Source organism: Carettochelys insculpta, chromosome 13 (assembly GCF_033958435.1).
Source record: "Carettochelys insculpta isolate YL-2023 chromosome 13, ASM3395843v1, whole genome shotgun sequence".
In the NCBI taxonomy this organism is placed as follows: Eukaryota; Metazoa; Chordata; order Testudines; family Carettochelyidae; genus Carettochelys; species Carettochelys insculpta.
In genome coordinates, this window is record NC_134149.1 from 44,324,655 (window position 1) to 44,350,281 (window position 25,627).

General features: G+C 56.0%; 1 protein-coding gene across 4 annotated transcripts; it reads left to right on the forward strand.

Annotated features, from left to right (window-relative positions):
- The first annotated feature begins 2,309 nt into the window (after window positions 1-2,309).
- On the forward strand, window positions 2,310-25,555 carry ZDHHC9 (zDHHC palmitoyltransferase 9). 4 transcript variants are annotated; one of them, XM_075007705.1, is made up of 10 exons: window positions 2,310-2,433; window positions 5,162-5,427; window positions 17,649-17,809; window positions 18,446-18,604; window positions 20,872-21,009; window positions 21,139-21,185; window positions 21,447-21,551; window positions 22,071-22,174; window positions 22,550-22,715; window positions 23,468-25,555. In XM_075007705.1, the coding sequence occupies exons 2-10, from the start codon at window positions 5,261-5,263 to the stop codon at window positions 23,570-23,572; spliced, it is 1,152 nt and encodes a 383-aa protein (XP_074863806.1). In that variant the 5' UTR covers window positions 2,310-2,433; window positions 5,162-5,260; the 3' UTR covers window positions 23,573-25,555. The 4 variants fall into 4 exon arrangements, with proteins under 4 accessions (XP_074863806.1, XP_074863803.1, XP_074863804.1 ...); XM_075007702.1 differs by lacking the exon at window positions 2,310-2,433 and adding an exon at window positions 2,975-3,104; XM_075007703.1 differs by lacking the exon at window positions 2,310-2,433 and adding an exon at window positions 2,975-3,062.
- Window positions 25,556-25,627: the final 72 nt, after the last annotated feature.

Here is a 25,627-nt window from a genome sequence, read left to right on the forward strand (position 1 = left end):
GCTGCTTCAGGTACTCTAGGTCACAGGGTGTATTGTCAGTCATTAAATGGACACGTTGATCTTGGATGGAGGAAGCATAATGCTCTACCCTTCGTATGTTGAAATTTTCTACTGTGAGAGCTGAATAATTCTGACCTTTCAAAGAATGAGTCCTCCACCATGTGAAGCCAGATCCCTAAAATCATATGACCCTTCCCATCACTGCTGTAGTCACTGATCTCAAAGAGGTGTCTGCCACATATGGAGCAACTTGTAGCTGGTTTTTGGTGACCATCTTTCCTTCAGCCATCAATGAAGAAGACTGGAGAACTCACTGGAGGCACCTTGTTTGCAAATACGGAATTTTTCATACTTCACCAAATCATACCTGGCCCCAAGGGTCTGACAACTGGTACTTTTAGAACGGCAAAATTAGCTGGCAAGCATGATTTACAGTCAAATAAATGAAATGCTTGGGGCTCACCTTCCTTCAGTGCAGTCTTACTTTATTGCTGCCTCTTCTCATAAGCAGCTGTCACTACTTGCTATGATGGCACAGACTGTATGTAAATTAAATGCCTTGGGTGGCTTCCTGGATGTTTTCCTGGGAACCTGCAAGGAAACTGAGCTCTTCATAAGCAGTTAAAGTCCTCAGACTGAGGTGTGCTAGGTAGAATTCCTAATCTCTGGTGAGGTCATAGGAAATAATAGAGTGATGCAGAAACTCAGCAGAGTGAGCTGGAATCTCTTTACTAAAGTCCTCAGTCTGAGGGAAGGCTGTGAGGTCTGGTCCTCAGGCAAAGTCACAGCAGCTGATGCTATGGATCTGTCAGGATCACACCCTCCCTCAGGGGCCTATGGTCCCCAATAAGGCCACATGAGCATAGTCGGGTAAGTGCCTGGTGACCATAAGATGGGGAAACGTGTGCCCTGAGAAACAGTATTCATAAAATCTATTGTGGGAGGACTTCTGGATCCTTTGCATCAAGCATAAGACATAGTTGCCAACTCTGTGGCTGCTCTGGACTGAAGCACTGGGGGGAAAACAATAGCAAATGCTTAATAACCACTTGCAGACAATCAGCTGGTTTTTAAGGTGCCCAGTGGAGCAGGGACAGGGCATGCTTGTGGGAGTGGGTGAGAAGAGGTAGGGCAAAGCAGAGCAAAGGCTGGGGTAGAGTTTAATATGGAGCTATACCTATCTCCCAGAGCTGGAAGGGGTCTTCAGAGGTCAGCATGTCCCATCCCCTACACTCATGACTGGACATAGCACCATCCCTGGTAGATTTTTTTTTTTTTTTTTTTTAAATGTAATTGCCCCAGATCCCTAAATGGCCCCCTCAAGGGCTGAACTCCCAGCCCTGGGTTTAGCAGGCCAGTGCTCAAACCACTGAGCTATCTCTCCCCAGGCATACCCCTCTCTTTTCCCCTCTCCCCTGTAAGGTGTCAGTGTTTGACAGCTGGAAATGGATGGGAAGCCAGAGGAAGGAGCCCAGGACCTGTGCACTCATGGCCAGCTCACCCACTTCAACGCTATGTGGCAGTCAACGCTAGTAACAGCTTCTGCATTTTCTCCCCAGGCAGCTGTAAGTAGCAAGTACAGCCATAGTTTATCTTGTCAGAAAGTGAAGGAACCTTTGTTCTCTGCAAGTCTGGACCTGTGACCTCTTCCAAGTGGTGAGCAGCTGAGTGAGGTTTTCTTGCCCAGTGCGCTGCAGATAAGCTGGCTCAGGTTTGTGACCTTCTCTGAGGTGCTGGGAACAACCTCAAAGCAGAAAAGGGAAAGCTGGCTTTTGTTTCTTTGTGTCTCGCAGGGTTACTAATGAGGGAAGGCTGTGGGGCAGCACCCCTCACATGACAGTCCCTGGGCCGCAGGCCCCATGGCTGACTTCTCACACGATATGCAGTTGGGCGGTAGAACCCTTACCCCCATGCCAGTTTTAGACAGGAAGGTGTCCTTGGCATTAGGTCCTTTCCAAAGGGGCAGGTGTCCCATTTCTTAGCTTTGCCAATCTCCTGGTGTGCTGAAAAGAGTGGGATGGGAACGGAGGGCTTTGGTTTGCATGAGGGTTTTCTTGGGCGGGGCTTGAGGGGTTCAGAGGGTGGGAGGGGTCCAGGGTGCAGATTCTAGGGGGGCTGGGCTTGAGGGGTACAGGGTGGAGGGTGCTCTTGGGCTGGGCTTGAGGGGTTCAGAGGGCCGGAGGAGAATCAGGACTCTCAGCTCCCATTGGCCATGGGACATGGGGTTGGGTCAGTGTGTGATGCTCCCTGACTGCTCCTCTGCATAGGAGCTGGAGCAGGGACACGTTGCTGCGTCAGGAGCTGCTCAGAGCCATGGCAGACAGTCTCGCCGACTGGACTCTTAGCAGCCTCGTCTGTGGCGCTGACAAGAGCCGCTTGGATCACTTTTCAACCTGGCGTTCCAGTGGAAAACTGGACCCCGGGCAACCCAAGGTAACTTGGCCCCAGGCTGTTGGTCACCTTGAAGATGCAGGCCAGGAGCTCTGCCCACCCTGACCCTCCGCCTTCCTTAGACCCTGTGCCTCGCCTCCAAACCTCCACCTCCCATCCCCTAGCCCCGGCGCCCAGGCTCCTGCCGCAAGGGTTGCTAGTTTCTCGTGCACCTTGCGTTAAAGATTAATCTTCAGTGCCTGGCGTCTCCAGGCCTATCCTGGAGGATTGGCCGCTGTACTTACCACCCCCCGCTCCGCAGCACCGCCTGGGCCTGGGCATCCCTCAGCTCTGGGCCCGTGCGCCCTGCCCTGCGGCTCGCCCCCAACCCGTGGTCCGTGCCCGCTTTGCTCGCCTCCGGGCGGCAGCCCTCCACCCGCAGCCGCACCCCGTCCGTGCACGCGGCTCGCGCTAGGGCCCAGTGATGCAGGAGCCGGGAGAAGGTCAGAGTGACACAAGTCCCAGCCAATAGCTGTGCGCTGCAAGAGTAGGGGCGTGACGTCATTCCGGGCCGCTCCAACGAGCGCCGCCGCTGCTGCCGCGCCCCACCCGAGCGGGGCGGCCTGCCCCCCAGTCCGGCCGCCGGAGCGAGCGAGCGGCCCGGCCTGGCCAGCGGCGTGAGCGGCCGCCAGGTGGGGCTCCTGGTGCCCGGCGGGGGCTCGCGGCGGGGCCCGGTAAGGGGGCGGGGCCCCGATTTGCCCCCGGCTGCGGGGCCGTAGCTGGCGCAGCCTCGTGGGGTGCGGCGGGGCCGGGCTCGGGGCTCAGCGGCCGTGGGGTGCGAGCCGGGAGCGGTGCAGGCCTGCGGCTGCCCCATTGTGCTCTGCAGCGCCCGGGGTGGTGCCGCCGCCGCCCTCCGCCTCCGCCGTGCGCTCCGCGAGGGGCCCGGCTCGGCTCTGCCCGCCCGCCTGTCCGTCCTTGTGGGCTGGGGGAGAAGGACATCCGCCGCCCGCCCCGGCCCGCCCCGCCGGTCTCCGGTGTGCCCGCGTGCGGCCCAGCCCTGGGGCCGCCTTCCCGTACAGCGGCCCCCTCCGCCTCTGCGCTGCGAAACCAGCCGCCCTCGTGCGCAGCGGGGGAGCTGGGCGAGGGGCAGCGGCTGGAGCTCCCTTCTCCCCCCGGGGAGCGCGCCTGTAACCTGGGGCTGCACGGTGCGCCGCTTCGCCGGCGTGGCCGCTGTGGTGGGCGGTATTGGGGCAGGGAGGAGGCTGGGCTGCTTGTCAGCGAGAGGAGAAGCCTGGACCCCTCTCGGGAGAGACGGGCGGTGAATTTTCTCCCCACGTGCTAACGGCGTCTGCTGCAAAGTTTTGGTTTTTATGGGCAATAGCAACATAGTGCTGCAAAGGGGAAGGTTGGTGATGATGCAGAATAAGGTGCGTTAAGAGGCAAGAGGAGGCTGCTAGGAACCCGGTTTCTGCCTTTATAGGAATCTGCCACCCGGGGTGCAACACCAGTGTCCTCTGCAAAGCCAGGGGCTTCCCTGGGAAGGGGCTTCCGGGAGGCTTCTCTTTGGAAATCTTCAGGAGGGCCTCTGGGAGGTGCGGTGGCAGCAGAGGATTAGAGAAGCAGATGGAAGAAGAATTACCACACAGCCCTAGGAGGGCAGGATCGAAGCCTGAGTCTGCCTGACACTGCCACCTCAGGTGGTGGAGGGCAAAGCTTGAGTTCCAGCACTTCAGCTGGGGGTGGTGGGGGAGTCAAAGTCCAAGGGTTTCAGCCCCAGGTAGGGGGTCTGTGTCCTGATCCCTGCTGTCCAAGGTGGCAGCCAAAGTTCAAGCCCTGCTTCAGTGTCGTTCCCAGGCTCTGTCTTCTGGCAGATGGGATCAAGCTTTGGCTCCAGCCTAGAACCCCCCTACAAGCTAACACCAGCGCTGGTGACTCCGTTAAAATCGGGTGGTGACCCACTCCCAACCCCAGTGGCGCATAGCGGTGGGCAGGTCTGGTGAGCAGAGAACTTGGCAAGGGTCTTTGCTGCAAGAACCTAGTGTTTCTCATGCGTGATTCTGGTCTAACTTTGCATGTTGCTACAGAGCCTGAGCCATCCTGGGAGGGCCCATAAGGGACCAGGAAACCCCATCCCAGACTGTAGAGTGTAAATAGCATGGGCTGCTGTCTGGGGTCCAGGAAGTGGGAGTCAGGGGACCTGGGTTCTAATCCTACCTCTACAACTGCTCGCTAGATGGGTGAGCGTTCAGAAGTGATGTGAGTTCCATAGCTGAGAGGGGGCCAAGAGAGGAAGGATGGTTAAGACAGGGGACTGGGACTCTGGAGACCTGGATTCTGTTCCTGGCTCTATCACAAATTTCAGGTGTGGCCACAGACAAGTTACTTACTTAGTCCGTGACTCAGTTCTCTGCTTGCAAAATGGGGATGATCCATCCCTACCTTGCGGAGGTGTGTGACGTAAGGTCACTGCTCTTTCTCTGACATGTATTATAGGAATGGGGCAACAGAAGTACTTCGGCAAAGCACAGGATGTTAGGATTTCTCTGCAAAGAGACGCTGTGTGCTGTGGCCTCAGAAGGGTGGATCTAAAGGTGGAACTCCTGAGCTTCAGAGGCTGTCCTGTCAGCTGCAGATGCCCTGCAGAGAGTGACTCCGGCTGGGAAAGCCGGGTGCAGGAGGAAGAATGTGCTTCTGTTTGTAAACTAGGTGGGCTCTGATCCACGTGTTGTTGGCGGTGGCTGCCGCATAACATTGAAGCCCATGGTGATGTCCTTGTTTCCGATCTCTTTAGTGGCCGTGGCTGGACTCTTGATGATGCAGTGTTTGCCAGCGAGGGTGGAGCAGAGGCTGGACTTCGCTTCGCTGCCCGGCCCCCTGTGAAGGAGCAGTCATGTCGGTGATGGTGGTGAGGAAGAAAGTGACACGGAAATGGGAGAAGCTGCCGGGCAGGAACACCTTCTGTTGCGATGGTCGGATCATGATGGCCCGGCAGAAGGGAATCTTCTACCTGACGCTCTTCCTCATTCTTGGCACCTGCGCCCTCTTCTTTGCTTTCGAGTGAGTTCAATGTGGGCTGAGGTCCCTGTTTCTGGAGAGGTTCTGGGGGCTCCACTAGTTGTCATAACTTGAGGGTGAGGGATGGAATTCACCCCACCCTCCATTCTGGGGGCCGGGATTTGAGTTAAAGGAAGAAGGAATTTCCTGCCAGGCTGAGGTTCTTATTGTGGCTAGCTAATACATTGGGATCTTTGGTGTCGCTCAAGAGTTTAAAATACATTTTTTCAGGGAGCCTGTTGTGTTCCTCTTCCTCCTTTTGAAAACAGACGTGCCTGTGGGATTTTGCCTTGTTACATGGCACTCTTTATGGGAAAGAGAATCTGTTAAGTATGGGAGGTTTTCAGCTCATCGGGGTTGTGTCTGTGGTCATGCATGACAGAGGGATGTAAAATCCTGTTTAATTGGTGAATCGCTTAAACAGTAGGTTTAACTGCTTAACTGATTGAAGGAGGGAACCTGGCCTGCTCTGTCCCAGCTGGAGCGTCCCTGCCCATGGCATTGCCACGAGTGGGAGGGCAATCCAGCTGACCCCCTGCCCAGCCAAACCTCCCGCCTCCAACTGCTGCAGATGGGGGCTGCTCTTGCCTTTGTTGGCCCCATGGAGCTGGAGCAAGCCCCTGCCCATGCTGGGTGGGGGCCGCTGCCCCAATCTCTACCTGTTAAATGTAACTGTTTAGGATGAGACTAATGGGTTATCCATTCCCATCCCAAGCACGGCACCGTGTTACTCTGGTACTCCTTGGGAGGCTTAGTATAGACACACAAGTTTCGCTGGGTTAATAGTTATGCTGGTTAAACCAAGAGAAACTTTCATGTGTAGGAAAGGTCTTGATTCCTTGTCATTGCACTCTTCCCTCCTTTCCCAAGAGGAGAATGGCTGGCAATCTGATAGGGTAGCTGGAAGAACCACCTCATTGGCCAATACTGGGGCCCGGCTCCTGTGAATGGAGTGAAAGTTGGTTGGTTTTAAGTGGCCAGCGTCAGGGGAAGGAGATTTAATGGAAATGAGCTCAGTTTGTGAATGGCTTGTAACTATTTCAAGATGGTTACAACTCTGCCATCTCTTGAGGGCTCATTTACAGCTGCTGTTTGGGGAACTACCTCTTCTGAGCCTGGCCTCCTCCTGGGGTTTGTGATGCTGGCAGAGGTCCGTTTGTCCTCAACCGTATGATGAGCTGCATAGATGTCTCTGAGCTGATGGGACAGGGCATGCATTAGAAAGCAGAAGAGGAGGGCCTCTCTTGAGACCATCCACAAACTAAATGTTGTAACTTCTAAAACCAGCTCGTTTGCAGCAGATGGTATGTGATGTTTGTCAAAACAGAAATGCCAGTCGGGTGTCCCAGGGGGTCGTCGTTTGCTTGCTCACCGGTCTTCTGGATTTGTCACCCTGGTTAGGATTTGACTTCTTCCTCAAAACCGTACCTGAATTTGTCTGTGTGTCTAGATCAAAGACACGGCTCAAACCGTTTCCGTGTTGACTGCCCTGTCTGGAATATGCTCGAGAGATTTGCCTGATCTCCTGCCTCTTAGCAGGGACGATGAAAGAGTTAATGCCGGGTCAGAGGCAGGACCAGTGAAACTGGCTTCTCTGCTGTGTTGATGCTGTGTGTTTTGGCAGGAGGGATGTAGTGTAAGCATGAGCCTGGGAGTCAGGACTTCTGAGTTCGAATCTCGGTTCTGTCCCTGACTCAGCCTGTGTCCCAACGCAGCAATACTCACCTCTCTTTCATTTCCTCCCATGTAAAGTCAGCTGAGATGTTGTGAGGATGAGTATGTATAAAGCACTGCTGTTGTGTCAGTGCTCACACTGGTGGAGGCCATGTTATTCCGCCTTGCACATTCCAGGCAGTCACTCTTATTGGTGACGATGTGTTGAGGTGGAGAGACCCAGACTGGTGTTTTGCCTTTTCAATGTGTAAGCTGTGTGACTTCCTCCCTTCCATGGGTCAGGTGAACAGAGGTCACTGCCACCCTCCCCATCAAGAGAATCCGTGAGACAGACCTCTTGAGCTGCCTGCCCTGAGGTGTGTGCATGTGGTAAGTGCTAAGGACAGGCTTGTTCCTGGGTGGGCGCGAGTGTTAACTACTCCCCAGAGCACAGGGGAAGGTTGTCAGTCAACATCACAAGCGCTGAAGGAAATTCCCCTGTCACGGCTGATTGTTTTGAAGAGGAGGCTGCGTCATGGGCAAGAGGCTTTTCTAGTCCCTTGGCCAAGCCCATGCTAATGAGGTGCTGTGCATACTTTGAGTGCTTATTTCATTCAGTTCAAGCGTCTGTATGGTCGCGCCTTCCAAGGAGGTAAACGACCTTTTGGAATGCCTGGAATGAAGAAGTGTCAGCTGCAGTTTTTGAGCCTGCCTGCAAGCTGTCCCTGGGCTGCGATTAATGTCTCTGATTGCAAGAATAAAGGCTTATGTGTGGATGTTTTCAATATGTCCCAGTTATAATATGTGTCTTTCCCCACCCAGCTAAACAATGGGTTAAATCCCGAATACTGCTGTCTTGCCGTGGCTCTGGTCAGCTGACTTGTTGGCATTTTTCCACTCCGAGGACCAGAGCCTTCTCTCTGGAATGACACAGGAAACAGGCATTTTTGAGCTATCCAAAGGGTCCTTTTGATATTGTGGTGAAGCTTAACTGCAGCTCCTCGGGCATTGAATGCTTTGTCTTTGCACGCAGCTTGGTGAGATTCTCCATTCAGCACATAGGGATGATGGGTGAAGCAAACAATGTTTGCTTGAATGGGATAGAGAGAAGTCCTGAAAGTAGTATTGGATGCTACCCCTTTGGGTGTGAGATGGCATTGTGGTATGTTCAGAATTCAGGGCCCAGAGATGGGTGGCATAGAAATCCTCTGAATAAAGAGCAATTTAATAAAGGGGAGGAATAAGAAGTGGGAAGTACACAAACTCAAGAATAGTCTGGAGAAGAATTATGCACTTGATTTCTTTTTTTTAAATAATATACTAATAAAGGTACATTCTACGTAACTGATAGGCAGTAATTTAAAAGGGCTCGGAATGTATTTTTTTATACAATACGTTGTTACACAATACATTGGTAACCCTGTGACACTCGCTGAGGCCAGGCTTTTAGTCACAGTTTCCTATTGATCTTGCTGAGAACATCCACAGTTACGCTTGGTGAAAACGTCTAAGGCAGCCTTTCGCAAACAAATTTGGCCACGGAACACTTTTGGGCTTGAACTATGTTGACAGAACCCAGGTGTGCTGGTCTGTGGGGGCGAGGTTCATATCAGAAAATGGCTGCATGCAACACTCAAGAGTTGATATAAGAGTTAGTCTTTTCAATGTCTTTTATTCTACAGTGAATAAAAAAACACGAAAATCATCTGAATGAGCAACTAATGTCCTTCTGACAGGTGGACATTTTGCAACCCTATAATGATGTACTGTATAAAAAATAAGTACAAATTCAAAACAAAACATCAAGGTAACAGTCAAAAGAAGGACGGTTAGTGTCATTCTTTGGTTTAAAAAAAAAATCAGAGACAATATTGTTCAAAAAAGAACTGTTCTTCCTGAAAGCATCAAAATGTTTAAGAAGAAACAATGCAAAACAAATTAACTATGGGAAGATACTTTTAAATTTTATAGTTTTGGAAATGTTATTTTTATAGAAACTTTTTATTAGACATTAACATTGGACAGCTTTTTTAATGGGAAGAGTGTTTTTGCATCTCTGTTTTGGCACAAGTCACACAACAACTGTACTGTTAAGAATGCATCATGCATGTTAATGTACCTCCCATCTAAACGCTATTCAAATGTCTTAGTATTTTTGATACACCCATAATTTTCCTTCTAAAATATTAAGAAATTATTGCTAGCATCAAAATTTTTTGGGGGACACCCCTTTGCATTGCTTGGGGCACCCGTTTGCCATGGAACACCGTTTGGGAAACGCTGGTATAAGGAATACAAACGTTCCCACTTCAGAGGCTTCTCCTGATGAGTGCCCGGCGCTTTTGGTATCCTGGAGGTTGCAGGGCTGCTACGATCAGATCAGGCTTCTGAACCGGCTGTGACCTGGCCACAGAGCTGCCTTCCCATTCACTGTAGGATCCTGTAATGTTCTGCTAGGTATGGCTGTAGTTAGTTTTCGTAAGGCATTTCACACAGGGCCATCTTCTGTCCCAGCAGTGTAATACTGCTCAGCAGTCCGTTCCATCTGTGCCTTAAGTTCCTCCCATTTACAAAATGCACACGGTTATGCTGTCTTTGAAGTTCATCCTGGAGCCGTCTCAGAATTGTACTAGTTTTCTAATTACATTACCTGAATGGATAACGACTTCATCATTGGACTGTTCATTAGTTGCAACCGCTGGCTGTGGTAGGTGTGGAGTCCCAGAGATTTGTTCCGTAGAGGTTGCTTTGTTGATTGTTTCTGGCTGTAGCTGTTGACAGTTGAACTCATCTTTGTTGGTCTGGGTCGTAGAATCAGACAATCCCAGGGCTGGAAGGGACCTCAGGAGGCCATTGAGTCCAGCCCCCCGCCTACAGCAGGATCAACTCTCACTAACAAGAAGTCCTGTGATACCTTATAGACAGACAGATATTTTGGAGCATACGCTTTTGGGGGCAAAGGCCCACTTCATCAGATGTATCTGATGCCGCATCTGACAAAGTGGGTCTTTGCCCACCAAAGCTGATGCTCCAAAATATCTGTTAGTCTACAAGGTGCCACAGGACTCCTTGTTTTTGAAGATACAGTCTTAACATGGCTACCCCTCCAATAACTCACAAAATCATCCCAGCCAGGATTTTGTCAAGCTGGGACTTAAAAAACCTCTAGGGATGTAGCAGATGTTGGTGAAAGGGGGCCACATGACTACTCTCGAGCACTGCTTACCACATTTGAGCAGGAGGCTGTAATGGCACATGGCCCCATGGACACTGGGCCGTTTTGCTGGCCCCACGGCCCAGGCCTAGCAGTGTCTTGACCTGCGATAGCATACGATTATCCTCAAGTGAAGGCAGCTGTCCTCGACTGCCTGCGCATCATGGAAACTCATTGCTGCTGCTTTCATGAAGGACAGTAACCCCAGAGTGCCTGGTCTTGAGAGATGACCCGAAGGTGGAGGGAACGGCTGCTGGCTTCTGTTTAAGCTGGATATGTGGAACAGCTTGCACATAGCAGAGCTCATTCTAGTTGAGCACTTGGCCCTTATATGCCCTGACTGGGGGAAACAGCCCCCAGTGTCAGACAGAAGCCCTCACGTACCCCCTAAACTGGGGGGAAAGGGGAGGAAGAGGATCCCAGTGAAGGGACTTCCAGCCAAATCGGGGGACCTTCAGTTCCCCAACCTCCTGAGGCTCAGGGACTCTCTCCAGCTAGGGGCTGAGTTTCTAGCTCAAAACACCAGCATTGTCCAAGGGCAGCGAGCTGCTCAGGTGGGCTGTGGTATATGGAGCTGAGGTGGGTCCCCAGGGAGTAGTAAGGCAGTGGTTGCGCTTAGACATCGGGGTCATATGGACTTCCAGCCTTGAACCAGATGGGCGGGCGGGAGGTGAGAACAGAACTCCTGGCCCTGGGAGGTAAAGATGGGAAGTCTTACAGCTAGCCCACTCAATTCCCTTTGTAGGGCACATGAGGAGGAGGTAAAACCCATCAGTTGCGTATTGTTCTGCATCGACAGGCCCAGTGTATGCCTCACTGCTGTGCCTCATGCCAATTACCAGCCCTAAAGAAGTCTCCCAACCCCGCCCCCCCCACAGCCCAGGCGTGTGCCTGGTAGTTGTGGTCCCTTTGGAGATGATAGGGATGGACTTTGTAGGAGCACTGCAGGGTTCATGCACGGTCTGATTATCCTTGAGTGCGTGACCTACTTTCCCAAAGCCCCTCCCCCCGTGCACTCTACGAACACCGCTACCATGCGGGCGAAACCGGAGAAGCTCCTTGTCCAGGTAACAAGGCCACAAGAGAACCTGACCAATCAGGGAACTCCGTTCTCTGTCTGATGGAAATGCTGTGCAAGCTACTCAAGGTCAAGTCAACAAGGAAATTAATATACAGCCCCCAAACAGATGAGCATTTCATCTCGTGCTTAAAGGGATGAAGAAATTTGCAGCCTCTGTTCGTAGACTCTGGGACCAGTTGCATCCTCACTTCTGTTTGCTGTACAGGTGGTGCCTGAGGCCTCCACTGATTTCCTTCCAGTCTGTCAAGCTCCTGTTTGGCCAGCTGCCACAGCGTATCCCAGCTCTGATTTGCGAAAGGTGGGAAGAACAAGGACACAGCCCACAAGCATAGTACAGCATGGTCTTTTGCAGGTGCTCGCTGAAGACAACCGGTTAAGTGCCCATCAGGCCCTAGACAGGCCTATAATTGATTGCTGGTGCTCAGACCAAATGGATGGCAACTGTTGTTATTGCCCGGCTCAGAATACAAATTCTTGGCCCAAAGGCGCAGTGGTCGTTTTGGGGCGGTGAGACGGGTTGGCCCCGAGGTCCAGCAGCCAGAGAAAAAGGAAAAAACAAAACCACACGTAGACCATGTGACTCTCTTAAAGCCTGGAAAGGCTGCACAGGGCTTTGCAAAATCCTTTATCTTTGGGATCCTGAATTAGGATCTCTGGCACCTTGAGCAAAAAATCGAAGCCCAGAGCTAAATCCTGAGGCCCAGCAGCCAGGTGGCTCATTCCTCTGTTCTCATCCTGACCAGGACAAGCCCAATTGGCACACCACTGTATCACGATGCCTCTGTGACCGGGTGCATGGGAGACTCCCTGGCCTGCCCCCATGTCAAGTAAGGGCTGTGCTGATCCTGGGAACAGTGGAAGAGTTGCCCACAGCGTGAAGAAGCTCCTCTGTGCATGTAGTAGCATCCTTCAGTCTACGTAGACTATGGATCGCGCCTTTCATAGTTCCATTTGGGATCATCGTTTGCAGCGTCAACTGTGACTGTGAAGGCCCACACGTGAGTGACAGTCCTTGCTGCGTCTGTTGCATGTACAATGGGTGTCTGGCAGGTCCTTACAGTGCTTTCCGTGGGCTCGCTTCTCCTCTGCTAGCTGTCTGATCCTCATCTCACCCTTCTGAAGGCCCTTGTGTAGTTCCTGCCTCCATCTGCTGTGATCGTCTGCCAGCTCCTCCCAGTTGTCCGGCTCGATGTCTACCTCCCTGAGATCCCTCTTGCAAACATCTTTGTAGCGCAACTGGGGGCGTCCGGGAGGTCTTTTGCCAGAGGCTAGCTCACCGTACAGGATGTCTTTTGGGATCCTTCCATCATTCATCCTGTGGACGTGGCCAAGCCGGTGGAGCTGCCGCTGCCTGAGGAGGGTGTGCACGGTTGGGATTAGCTTGCTCAAGGGCGGCAGTGTTGGACACTCTGTCCTTCCACGATATTCCAAGGATGCACCTGAGGCAGTGCAAGTGGAAGATGTTCAGCCTCTTTCCTGGCGGGCATACAGGGTCTGAGACTCGCTGCCATAAAGGAGGGTGCTGAGGATGCAAGCTCTGTAGACTTGCATTTTGGTGTAGGTGTACAACTTGATGTTATTCCACACTCTCTCGCTGAGTCTGGGCAGAATTGTGGCTGCTTTTCTGATCCTCCTATTTAACTCAGACTCCAAGGACAGGGTGTCAGTGATGGCGGACCCGAGGTAAATGAACTCGTGGATGACCTCTAACGTGTAGTTGTCAGTGCTGATTGATGGAGGTTCAGCAACGTCCTGAGCAAGTACATTTGTTTTCTTTAGGCTGATGGAAAGCCCAAAGTCCTTGCATGCTTTGGAGAACCGTGCATGTGCCAAAGCCAGAAGACACAATACACTGAGATGTGGCCGAGGGCGTGTGTCTGCTTTGGGTAGAACTGAAGTGCTGGACGCGCGTTTGCCTGCTGATTCTCGTAGCCTGGCACGTCCTCTGCCCGGCGGAATGGGAGGCAGCAGTGACCGGGCTGAAGAGAGGTTTAGCTCTTCCATGGCTCGCTGGGAGCTGGTGTTACTGCACGCCCTCGCTCCTCCGCTGGCTCCATGTGGCTGCACTCCCACAGCAGACATTAGCCTGTCTCCAGCGGGGGGGTTTGGTTCAGGCCCAAAGTGCTTCTAGACAGAAACTTGGCTTGCGGTGAACCAAAAGGTGATGAAATGCTGCCGCAGGATCAGGCCACGGTAAGTGGAGGTTGCACCTGGATGGCTTCAGGGATCGTACTTTCAGCGAGGCGGCCCTTCTTCTGGGGGATTGCTTCTCTTCTCCACGGTGGATGTGTTAGTGGGGGCAGGGGGTGACAGGCTTCTTCCTATGGCCAAGGTAGTCCCTCTGGATTTCCCTACCGTGGTAATTAGGTTGTGTGGCTGAGTGGATAAGTCATGTTTCAGAGGTAACTAATTCATATCCTGCTGAGGGGGCTGGGTCTGCACAGCTTGTCTCCATTCCAACCCTTCGTCCATCGGGGGGCGGGGGGGTGTGGGGGAAAACCTACCGGTATTCGAAAGGAACAGCCAAACATCTGGTCTCAAATCAGCTGTTTCTGGGTGTATCTGTCTGTCTTTGTGTCACTTCCCTGGGCGCCTGACTGCTCTCGCCTGGCAGTTTCACGGGGGTGTTGTTTTGGAGCCATTGAAGGGCACGCTCCAAATTTGCTTCCAGCCCACCTGATGCATGAGAACCTGTTGGAACACCTGATATTTGGAGCTGTAACCATGCTAAAGGCCCAGGTCACCCTTCCAGTCACATCGTCCATTTTCATGGATCAAAAGCTGTGAAGGAGACAAGAAGTGCAGAGTAGGAATAATTCATCCCCTTTTGTCGGGCTGAAAGGATAACAGCAGGGCCTTGAGTTTCTGTGCTACGTTTCACGTATTTACCATCCAGAAAGCAGCGGGTGAGTCGTATCGGAGGGGGAGCGGAGTTAGTCTGGATCTGCAAAAACAACCAGAAGTCCTGTGACTCCTTATAGACTGACAGAGATTTTGGAGCATGAGCTTTCGTGGGCAAAGACCCGCTTGGTCGGATAGCAAAATCCCTTCCATGGCCAATTAGGTAGCGAACTCCCTCGTGGCTTTTGTGGGGTCTGTATTGTTGCCTCCTTTTCAGGTTCGGCACACTGCTTGTGAACTCTCACCTTTTACCTGGCTCTAACTTAACCGATTGACGGTGGGAAGGGGCCTGGCCCTCACCGTGCTCAATGGCAACTTCTGCTGACTAAGCAGCTAGGTCAAAATAACAAGCAAGCTTTTGGGAGGCGTGAGGGATAGGATGGAGCCTGTTATCAAGCGGTTAGCGACGGAGCCTCGTCTGGAGTACTGTAAGCAGGGCTGGTCACCCTACCTCAAGCAGGAGGCTGCCAAGCTGGAGGCAGTTCGGAGAAGGGTGGTGAAAGGGGCTGGAAAAGCTCTCCTAGGAGGAGAGTGAAAATATTGGGGTGCTTTTCCTTGGAAAGGGGTCATGATAAAAAATCCTGGTCTCGAACAACAAGAAGTTCTGTGGCACCCGATAGACTAACAGATATTTTGGAGCATGAGCTTTCGTGGGTAAGGACCCGCTTCGTCAGATGCGTGAGATGACTCGTGCATCTGACGGAATGGGTCTTTGCCATGACAGCTTATGTTCCAAAATCTGCTAGTCTATAAGGTGCCACAGAACTTCTTGTTTTTGAAGGTACAGACTAACGCGGCTCCCTCTCTGATACTGGTGTAGAACAGCAGTTCTCAAACTGGGCAGCCTCCCAAGGAGGGCTCCGGCATGCATCCAGGCAGGCATGAGCTGTGTGCTCTGTTTCTTCCGGCTCTGGCTCTCAGCCTGGGGGCTGTGATTTGTGCAGAAGGGCTGTGCATGCCTGGGGCGGGGGCGGTAAAGAGGACAGCAAAAGCCCCATTTCCTGGGGCAGTGGCTGCTGGAGCACCACTCTTGGGGGCTGACAGTGTGCGGGCTGTTGTTTGGGCTCTCCTGGTCTCCTCCCCACCTCGCCCACCGGAAAGCTGCCTGGGCTTGGCCTCTCTCCGTGCCCCCTGTCTCCAGCCCCTCACCTAGCGGCAGTGGTGCAGAAGGGAGGCTGGCAGTGGGGCGCAAAGTCAGCTGTCAACACTGACAGTGCTGAATATTGTCTTTCACATTGCCACCTGCCTTCTGTGCTGCTGCTGGCGTGGTGGGGCCCTGCCATTAGAGCTGGGCGTCGGGTTGGCAGCCGCTGGGCTGCAGTGTGTGTGCCTGTGTAGCAGAGGAGTGCAACCGAACACACCCAAAGAAGGGGTGGATCAAATCAGCCAGAGCCCCATTGCTCTGCCTGCCTCTGAGGACAAGAACAAAGGGCCCTTAAGTAACTGAAAGATGGCAAACTCGCAGCTGATAAAGGGAGAGACTTTGTCCCTTGCTGCGTGATCAGCCTGTGCAGTTGTGTGTGGTTAGGGTCACTGAGGCTGAGTGCTCAGGGAGGTTCAGAGGGTGACTGGACATTTATAGACAGCGGCCGATAAAATCAGGGTTTTTGAAAAATACTTTTTACGAGTTGAACCTATCGAGTCTGGCAGCCTCAGGGCCTGACGGGTGCCGAGCGAATTTGCTGACTGGGGAGGTGTGATGGAGTGGGGAATACCTGTGTGTGTGTATGGCTCACAGAGGGTGTGGGGCTCCTGCTGAGGGTAACCCTGACGACCAGGTAACACCTTTGTACTGCAGACAAAGGAGGAGGTGGAGCCTGAGGGGTTTGAATTGGAACTGGGAGTTGGAAGCAGTTAGTCTGGGCTGGGAGAGAGAGAGAGACAAAGGAGGGGGCCAGGCCCCAGCTCTGGGGGCCCCTCGGGGCCTCCTCTCCCCAACATGGATTGGACTGGCTGTCTCTGCCTGCTGTACTGACTCCTCTGTATGATGCTGTGTCCTGTCGGCTAATAAACCCGCTGTTTTCCTGCTAAGTGAGAAACTCTCCTGCCTGAGGACAGGGTGCAGAGCTTGGGGGACCCCAGAACCCCATCACAGGAGGTCAGTATAATTTAGCACATTACCAACACTTCCGCAGCTCACCGGGCTCTTAGCAGACATTCTGGAGTAAGTTACAGCTAAACAACAGCACAGAACCCGGAGAGCCAGGACTGGTGGCTGGAAACAAACTTGATGTGACTGCAGGAAACTTGGCCACGCCCATAAGAAGCGGTCGTCCGGCTAACTAAGATCATGCCGGATGAGAATTCAAGACTAGAGAGGTTCGACCTGTATTGAAATCTCATTTTAAATTTACATTTTTGAAAGTAGCAAGCTCTGAGAAGCTGCGCTTACTGACGACCTGTCAGAATCGTGTGAATATGGATTTTTCTGCTGTGTGCCGTGCAGTCTGTCCAGGCTGATATTCCCACAGTCCCGCTAGGGCTGCAGCGTGGCCTGCGCGGCTGCACAGATCCAAGACATGCTTGCAGCCGGCTGCCAGAGATGACGCTGGGCCCAGCAAACAGCCTCTCCTTGTTTTCCAGCTGCTCGGTCTCAAATAAAGAGGCTAATAATGCAAGGGGAGGGGCGTAGATGGAGAGAACCTGCAGCTGAGTAACTGCATCGTTACCGAACAGATACGCTTGTCTAAACCAGGCTTTGTTCCAGTGGAGTCTGTCTGCAGAGGGAGCTTGCACTGGTGTGACTGAGCCATGGCTCTGTTGCAAGTTTTCATGGAGATAAAGCCTTAGTTTCATGCAGCTGGAGCAGGTGTTGCCCTCTCTGAAGCCCAGCAACGGGCAGTGGTGCCCCAGCGAGGGGGGAGTGTGGAGTAACACCTGGCTTTTGGGCGCTGGTGGCGCATGCTTTTGACAGATGACCCTTGTCTGGGGACAGAGACGCGAACGGCACGCCCCTTGCTTTGGTCTTGGTGGAGTGCGACGTCCCATGTCTGTAAAGGGCAGGGGGCTTGCGGGTGGCGGGAGGAGGAGAAGGCCCTTTTGTGCAACAGCAGCCCCCACAAATCCCTTTGTGAGTGACTCAGCGGGTGTCTGGATGGTGAGCAGGAGAGACCCGCAAAGCCAGTCAGTCACCTCCAGCCCTGTCCATTCCGACCTGGAGATTTTGTGTTCCACGGACCCACCCATCTCTTACAAGGACAGGGTCACAGGAGAGTCGCGGCTGGGACGGGCGTTGAACACCAGGCAGAGGTGATCCTCGTGGTGATTCGCTGCAGAACTGCATCTGGGCTTGAGACCTTGCCAGGCTTTGAGGATAGAGTTTTGCCCAGGCCATGGCTTGTGATTCAGCACCTCCTTGCTTCTCTCCCTCTGCAGGTGTCGCTACCTGGCAGTGCAGCTGTCTCCAGCCATCCCTGTCTTTGCAGTAGTTCTCTTCCTGTTTGCAATGGCCATGCTCCTGCGCACAAGTTTCAGCGACCCTGGGGTGATCCCAAGAGCCCTGCCTGACGAGGCAGCCTTCATTGAAATGGAGATTGGTGAGTGAGAAGCTTTTGCACTGGCTGTATTGCCCCGAGGCTGTGTACCTTCCCCAGGCCTTTGTGGAGGGCTGTGTATGTGCCCCAGGGCCTGTTTCTCTCCGGGTTGCTGTGGGCAGCTTGCTAGAGGACATATTTTCCCCTGCTGCCCTTGGGAGAGGTGTGTGGGTGGAGTGGCTGTGGTGCCCTCGCTGTCTGCCAGCCCTGGAATGCTGCTCCCTGCCTGGCCCCCGGAGGTACCTCTCCATCACCTCACAAGAGTTGGCTCTCCTGCAGTGCTGGGTTACCCAGGGAGTCTCCCCTCACCCTAGCCCCTCATTTCCCCCCCCCCCTGCCCCCAGGCCCTGGTTGGGAGCGGGAGGTCTAAACTGGGTCGATCTTTGCCTTCCTGGGAGGTGGCGTCAGGTGCAGCCCTGTGCTCACAGTGCTTTGCCCCGGTCCGTCGCTTGGCAGAGTCCTTGGCGTCTCTTTGCCTGGCCCCACGTTCCTAGCACTGTGAACGGCAGCGGCTGCCAGTGGCTCTGAGCATTGCAGGCCCTCCTGCTCCTGCTGCTAGTGAGACAGGACAGGCAGCCACTGCGGAAGAGCAGTGGGCCGGGATTAATAATCTGGTGCCCGGTTGGCATTCGCTTTCAGAGGCAACCAATGGCGCTGTGCCTCAGGGCCAGCGCCCGCCCCCGCGAATCAAGAACTTCCAGATCAACAACCAGATAGTGAAGCTCAAGTACTGTTATACCTGCAAGATCTTCCGGCCCCCCCGCGCCTCTCACTGCAGCATCTGCGACAACTGCGTGGGTGAGTAAGAGACCGCCGTGCCCTGGCCGTGGGGCAGAGCTCAGCCTCGCGCCATGGGGGGCAGACCTAGGGGGCGCTTAGTTTGTATCCTGGCTCCCAACAGCGGCCAAGCCCAGCTGCTTTGGAGGAGAACCGAGGTGGGCCTCGTTGCAGTCCCAGCCAGAGATTGGTGTGGAAGCCGGAGGCTTTCTTCCCCTGTCAGTATGTTTGTTTTAGCGATGACTGTTTGAGCTCTGGGTATTCGTGTTATCAGTATAATTGCTCAGGCCGGCTTGGAGTCCTGCTGGCCAGCGGGTTCCACCGTTTGTGTTGCGTGGAGTATTTCCTTCCGTCGGCTTCGAACGTGAGATTGGGTGAGGAGCCCAGCGATGGAGGCTGGGGCTGGCGGCGTGTGTGTGGGGGTGTGTGCCAGGGATGGGGGCGGGAGGTCAGATGAGGAGCCCCAAGGGGAGAGGGAACTGGCGGCTAGGCCAGGAGATGCTGAGAAGCTTGAGGAGTGGAGACGGGCTGGGGTGAGATGCTAGAGATGGGCCTGGGACAGAGGCTTCCTGGGCTCACAGGGCAGAAGGCGGCTGACTTGGGGGAAGTGGGCAGAAGGCTGTGCCCGCTGGAGTGCTCTGTCCTGCCACGTCTGGAATGGCACCCCCGGTTCCTGAATCTCCCCCTCCTGCTGTTCTCTGCCAACATCTGGGAAACCCACTGGCAAAGTGCTTGGTTCCCCCACCTTTAGTGGTGGCCATATGGAGGGTAACAACCTACTGCTGCTGCCCGGCGTCTTGGGGGGTTGAGTCTAACGAGTCCGACCCTGCTGAAGAACGTGCAGGTGCAGGAGGGTGCTATGGGACAGTGGTTCTTTTCTGTTTGCTCTTTTTAAATCTCCTGGGAACTCATACGCACGACGGTGTTCACAGAACATGACGGTTGCCCTGAAAGCTGGGAAATGCCCGTGCGCGTGCGCATTATGGGAGCGTTCGGTAACAGGCTCACGTACGGTTTGGGCTACGGTATCCCTGCCTCGCTCAGAGCACGGGATGGGTGGCACTCGCTCGGTGAGCAGCTCTTCTCACGCTTGCGTGAGGGTCTCCTGGTGTCTCCGCTGTGTGCGCTCCTAACCCTGCCTTTCTGTAGCACGCATTGCTGCGCTGGTCCACCCCCCTTGTGGTTGAACTTTGGAGCCCAGTGGCTTTTCCCCACTGGGAGAGAAAATCCTGCTTCTGTACAAAGGTTGTACATAAAGTTGCTTAGTCATTAATAAAAATGTTTGAAAAACATTGGCCCAAGCGTGATGCCTGAGGAGCTCAGTAGTAACCTGCTGCACACAGTTCAGGCTGCCTGCTTCCATCTCTCCACCACATCGGTTCCTTGTCCACGGTTCAGTTCTGGTATTAAGCCCCGTCTTCTCCGACATACCTCGTAATTTCCCAGGTGGAACAGCGTCAGCTGCCTCAGAAAGCCAGGCAGGTTCCATTGGCCTTGGAGGCAATCCCATTGACCCTGCTGCGTTAAGTCTTCCAGTTGTGGCTAACTATTGGGGAGAACTGAAACAAAGCGGGCATTGAATGCTTCCGCCACTGCTGCCCATCGCTCCCGGCACGGGGAAGGACCTCTCCTCTCCCTTCTCATGTAGGTGCAAAATGTGTTCTTGCTGCCGTTTGTGTCCCTAACCAACGTTATTGGCCTGTACGGTCACGTCCCGCCGTGCGTGGAGCTGGGTTGCTCGTGTGTGCTTAGTAACGGCTCTTTGAAATAAAGCAGCTGTTGTCTGGGAAAAAAAACACGTGCTGGGGGATTTACTGTCGTCATAAGTAGCCAGAGAGGAGCAAAGCAACTCCCTTGGGCCAGCTAAACTTGGGCGTGTCCTGCCTTCGGAGCCCGCGGCGGGGCTGAAGGGGATCGGTTGCCAACTCTTCTCGCGGCAGAGATGCCGGCGCAGTGGGGTTGCCTGGGGTCGGTGTGGTACTGGAGGCAAACAGCAGTGCGCTCTGGGAGCAGGAGCGGTAGGTGCTCCGCACTCCCCCGTAGAACTGACTGCCCAGCGAGAAGTGGGCTCTGGTAGCGGAGGGGGCGCTAGAGGATGGGGTCTCTGCCGGAGACCACTCAGAGGAGCGGGTTGGGAAGAGCTCCGAGTCCCAGCAGAGGTGGGTGAAAGGGAAGGCCCTTGCCTTGGGCGAGGGCTTCCCCAGCCGCCCTGGTGGGCTGTGCTGGCAGGACGTGGGGTCCCCTGCCCCGCGCCCTGAGCGGTGCTGACCTCCTTCCCTCTTCCCCAGAGCGCTTTGACCATCACTGCCCCTGGGTCGGGAACTGCGTGGGGAAGAGGAACTACCGCTACTTCTACCTCTTCATCCTCTCGCTCTCGCTGCTCACCATCTACATCTTCGCCTTCAACATCGTCTACGTGGCGCTCAGTGAGTCCTGCCGGGGGCCGGGGTGGGGCTGGCTGGGGCTGCAGTCTCAATGAGCCCAGGAGTCGGGGGAGCCTAGGCTGTCTGCCTGGGGAGCGCCGGACAGTAACTGCTCTCTCTTCTCTTGCCCAGAGTCCCTGAAGATTGGCTTCCTGAACACGCTGAAAGAAACCCCCGGAACATATCTTTCCCGGCTGCAGGCCCCGTTCCTGCTTCTCACACCCCCCTGCCGAAAAGCAGCCCCAGGCCTTGTCTGCAGCGTCGCCCCAGGGCACTTTCTTTTAAATTTGGGGAGGGGGTGGCTCTAGGCCAGGGGTGGTGGGGGCGGAGCAGGCCCCCGTGTTCAGGGGGAGCAGAGGGGAACAGCCCAGTGGCCTGAAGCAGGGTTATTGCAAGCTCAGCAGTGTGTCAGGAGGTTGTGAGTCCTTAACCAGCTGCTCACGGTCCTGGAGGTGCTTATCTGTTTCTTCACCCTCTGGTCAGTGGTGGGGCTAACTGGATTCCATACCTTCCTGGTGGCTCTGAACCAGACGACCAACGAAGACGTGAGTGAGGTTCCTGCTCTCTCCCGCCCGCCCCTTCCCCCCCAGCTCCCCTGCAGAACTGTCTGCCCCCCTTCATCACTTCCTGGGTTGGGTGAGTTCCCCTCACGAACAGCAAGGCCAAACCTCAGGCGCAGGCCGAGGGGCAGGGACCCAGGGCAGCTCGCAGGGTCCCTGCTGCTGCAGAAACGCCACTTCCCTCAACCTGAGCTTATTCTGTGGCCTCCCTGAGCCTGTTTTCTGTGAGCTGGGGAGGCCTCAATCCCCCTTTGGCCCTGGCCTGAGCTGGAAGTGGGGTGCGTGTCCGGCAATGCCATTACCTCACTTGTCAGTCAGCAGAGGGGGAGGTTGGCACCAGGGCTGATGCTCTCCATGTGGCAGCAATGGAGACGAGGTCCCTGCCTTGCTCTGAGGCCGCCTACATCCACGCAGCCGGTCACTGTGGTGTCCCTCGGGGGAGCTGTGTGCCCGGGGCTGGCAGGGAGCTCACCCCCATCCCTGCCGGGTGTTCTGTGCTGGCAGATCAAGGGGGCGTGGACCGGGAAGAACCGGGTGCAGAATCCCTATAGCCATGGGAACATTGTGAAGAACTGCTGTGAGGTGCTGTGTGGGCCGTTGCCCCCCAGGTAAGAGCTGTGGAGCTGTCGCAGGCCTGCCTGGTCGGTGGGGCTGGGGGCACTGGCTCACCGTCAGTGGGGGCTCGGACAGAGGCCTGACCGGTGGGGCTGGTCAGCCACAGGCAGCTAGGGGAGGAGGTGGTGTCGGTACCAGCAGCCGAATGAGAGGAGCCTTGTGCCAGTTAGCGCTGCCCGTCATGCCAGGGAGGAGGGCCCAGCCCAGGCCTTCCTGGGGCAAGGAGCAGCTCCTCTTCCCGAGGCGTTGGCCTGGCAAGAGCCGTTGTCCCGGGGAGCCGACCTGCGCTCCAGTCCGGGCGGGGGCCTTGCAAAGAGAGTGGGGGCGGTGGCCACCTCAGCATCCCGTTGCTGCCCTCTTCCTTGCAGCGTGCTGGACAGACGAGGCATCGTGCAGCAGGAGGATTGGAGCGCTCGGGCGCCCAGCGTGCTGGAGAGGAGCAGCAGTCAGGAGCCCAGCAGTGCTCAGCTGCTTGGCTCGCAGGCAGCGGATGCCACGCCGGAGGGCAGCAGCAGCCCCATGCATCCGAGTGCAGTAAGTGAGCCTTTCGCCGGGCAGCCTGGGCTCTGCACGGCTCCCTGGCTGGTCACAGGAGCCACAAGCCCTAGCTCTCGCCGGAGGGGTGAGAGGGAGCTGGCAGCTGTCCCGGGAGCAGAGCATGGGGCTGAGCTGAGAGGTCTTCCGGATGGAGTCTTGCTGGGGAGGGGAGCTGAAGGGCATCGTCCAGCCAGCTGGGCTCCCCTCCGGCTTTGTCCTGGGAATCGCACCCTGACTGTGTTGTCAGCAGCTGGCCCAGGCTGGGCACTCACTGCAGCGGGATGAGTCTGTTTGCTCTGGTTCCCTGGGCCCCGTCCGGCCTCCTTGCCCCAGTTCCCCCACTCGCCTGGGATTGAGAGCGTGGACGGTGACTGAGGGGCTGCAGGGGCAGTTGGAGAGTTACGTACCTCGACCGCTCCTCACCCAGCCCCTGTGGCCTCGGCCTGCTGGTCCCGAGGGGAAGCAGCTGGGAGAGAGGAGGGTTGTTGACATTGGGGCGGGAACCAGCGAGGGGTAAACTGTCCCTGAACAAAGGGAAGGTGGCTCCGGAGCAGTGGGGCGAACAGCCCAGCTGGGAGCTTAACACACCAAAGCGGGCCCGCACTGTGTCGCAGGAGGGGCCTGCCTGGCCCCTAGCTCCATCCCTGAGCTCCGGCAGGGAGGAGGCAGCCTGTGGGTCCGGAGGGAGGGACGCGCAGGAGTTGCGGGGGGCGTCCATTCCGAGCTGTTCCCCTCTCTGCTCTCCCCAGGTGCCCATGCTGCCGCTGAGCCCCAGCAAGCCAGACGAGGAGACTCCGCCTTCGGCTCCAGAGTGCCCTGCCCAGCCCCAGGCCGCCAGGCCCGCCGAACACTGACCTCTGCTCGAGAGGAGGACGTCTTGGTTCTGTCCTGTCAACGCCAGAGGCGCTGAGAGGCAGAGGAGGCCGCCTGGGAGCAGACCAGCCCTGGCTGAGGGGAGGACCTGGGCCAGAGGGCAGGCGATTCCTCGCGGCCGGTTTGCTTTAGTCTTTGTTCACCTCGGCTATGGAGAGGAGCGTGCCGGGCCACTGCCAGTGGAGCGTAGGCGCAAGCAGAGCCTGGCAGTCCTTGGGAGGAACACGTACCCTTGAGCAAGCCTCCTCGCTCTGCCGCCGGCTCCTCCGGCGCGGCCCTCTCCCTGCCCCAGCGGTCCCCTTGGACGTCGGCCGCTGCCGTGTGGGGAGTGGCGGGGCCGAGGGATCGTGCCAGGAAGGTGACCATGACCATGGCAGTGTTTGTGTCTCCCCGTTCCCTTCCCCCTTCCCCTCCGGTGGGGGCGTTATTTCTTCTTGAAGGTGGCGGGGTGGCCAGGAGCCGCTGGGCAGGGTTCCACTGGGAGATGGTTTCTGGAGCTTCTTCCCCCACTAGCCATTAGAGGCCTGCACGTGGTCCAGGAACGGGCCGCTTCCTCTGGGGAGGGCACCTTTAACCACAGCAGGGCAGGGGCCGAGCTCGCTCCTTTTCGACCTGCACCGGCTGCAGAGCCGTTGCCCCAGGGCAGCGTAAAGCGAGAGGGAAGAGCCCTCTTGGGCCACACGCTCAGTTCTGAGCAGGGTTTGTCCCCTCGTGCCTTGTTGACTGCGGGGTTCCCTGCCCCAATCACAGGGCTTCCCTGGAGAGGCCGCGCCCCTAGAAATTCACGATGAAGAGCTCTTTCCCCTCTGCCTTGGCTGGCTCTGAGCTCCCTCCGTTGAGGCTTCTGGGGCCTTGTTGCAGGACTCCAGGGCCCCTGGACACTCTGCCTCTGTGCCAGGGGACGGGCGGTCCCCACAAGGGGCTGTTGCAGTGCGAGAAGGGGCTGTTTGGAGCCTGACTCCTGTGGCTCCTCTGTGTGAGCCAGGCCCCTGGGGGCTCCCAGTCTCAGCTGCTGCTGCTTCCCTCCCCATATCCCCCCCAAGAAGCGTGGGGTGGGGCTGAAAGCAGGAGCCCTTCTGTGGCACCCGCAGGGCAGGGGCATCCCCGCCTGGCTCTGATTTGGAGGTGGCCGGCCTGGCTGATCCCCCTGCCGCTTGCGCGTGTGCTCGGGTGAAACCCTGGTTTGGAGGGAGGCAGGAGCTGGGGTCTCTGACGTGCCTGGCCTCCTTCAGGCAGGAGCCTCCCCCAGCCACTGGGCATTGGCCACAAGCTCTCGGTGGTGGAGGTGAGCCCAGCAGCTCAGGCCTGCATCGTGCCCTGGCTCCCAGCCCTTGCCTATGCCCCCGGCTCCAGGTCAGCCCTGCTCAGCCCTGGGGGCCAGGTGCTTCCTGGGCCGTGCGGCTACCTCCTTCCCACTCAGCTCCTGCTCTGTGCTGGCTGCTGCGGGTGGGGCAGCCGAGGCAGATGGCACAGAGCTGCCCCCGCAACTGAGCACGGTTCAAAGTCACTTCCCCTCCCCTCCCCCGCAGAATTGTGCCCTGTCCCGGCTGCGAGAGCCAGAGGCGGAGGAGGCTGGCTGAGCCCTCGCTGGCTTCTGTGCTCCTCACGCCCCACCTGCTGGAGGGCTCGGTCCCGGCGGGAGGGACTTGTCCCTGCTGCACAGACTCAGGTGTCTGCCCCTCCAATGGTGCTCCACCGGCCGTGCACCCCCCCCATCTGCGGGGGCCTGGCGGAGCCTGCACCAGCCTCGTTCCGCTTGCCCCCGACGTGCTACCGACCAAATCTCAAACTCTGTGCAAAAACCGTAGGTTTGTTTCTACTAATCTATTTTCTAGTGTACCTGTGTCAGACTCGGCCCCGGGGAGGGGCGCGCTGGCGCCTGCTCTGAGCCGCTGAGCTTCTCCAGGAAGGGAGCTTTTCTGTTTGGGGCTTTTTTAAACGAAGGAATCCTGGGCAGGTTGAAAGCCTGTGTGCCGTGGTCTGTGCCTGCGCCTCTGTCAGCTCCCTGGGCCTTGTTTGGGAAGAACCTCCAGTCA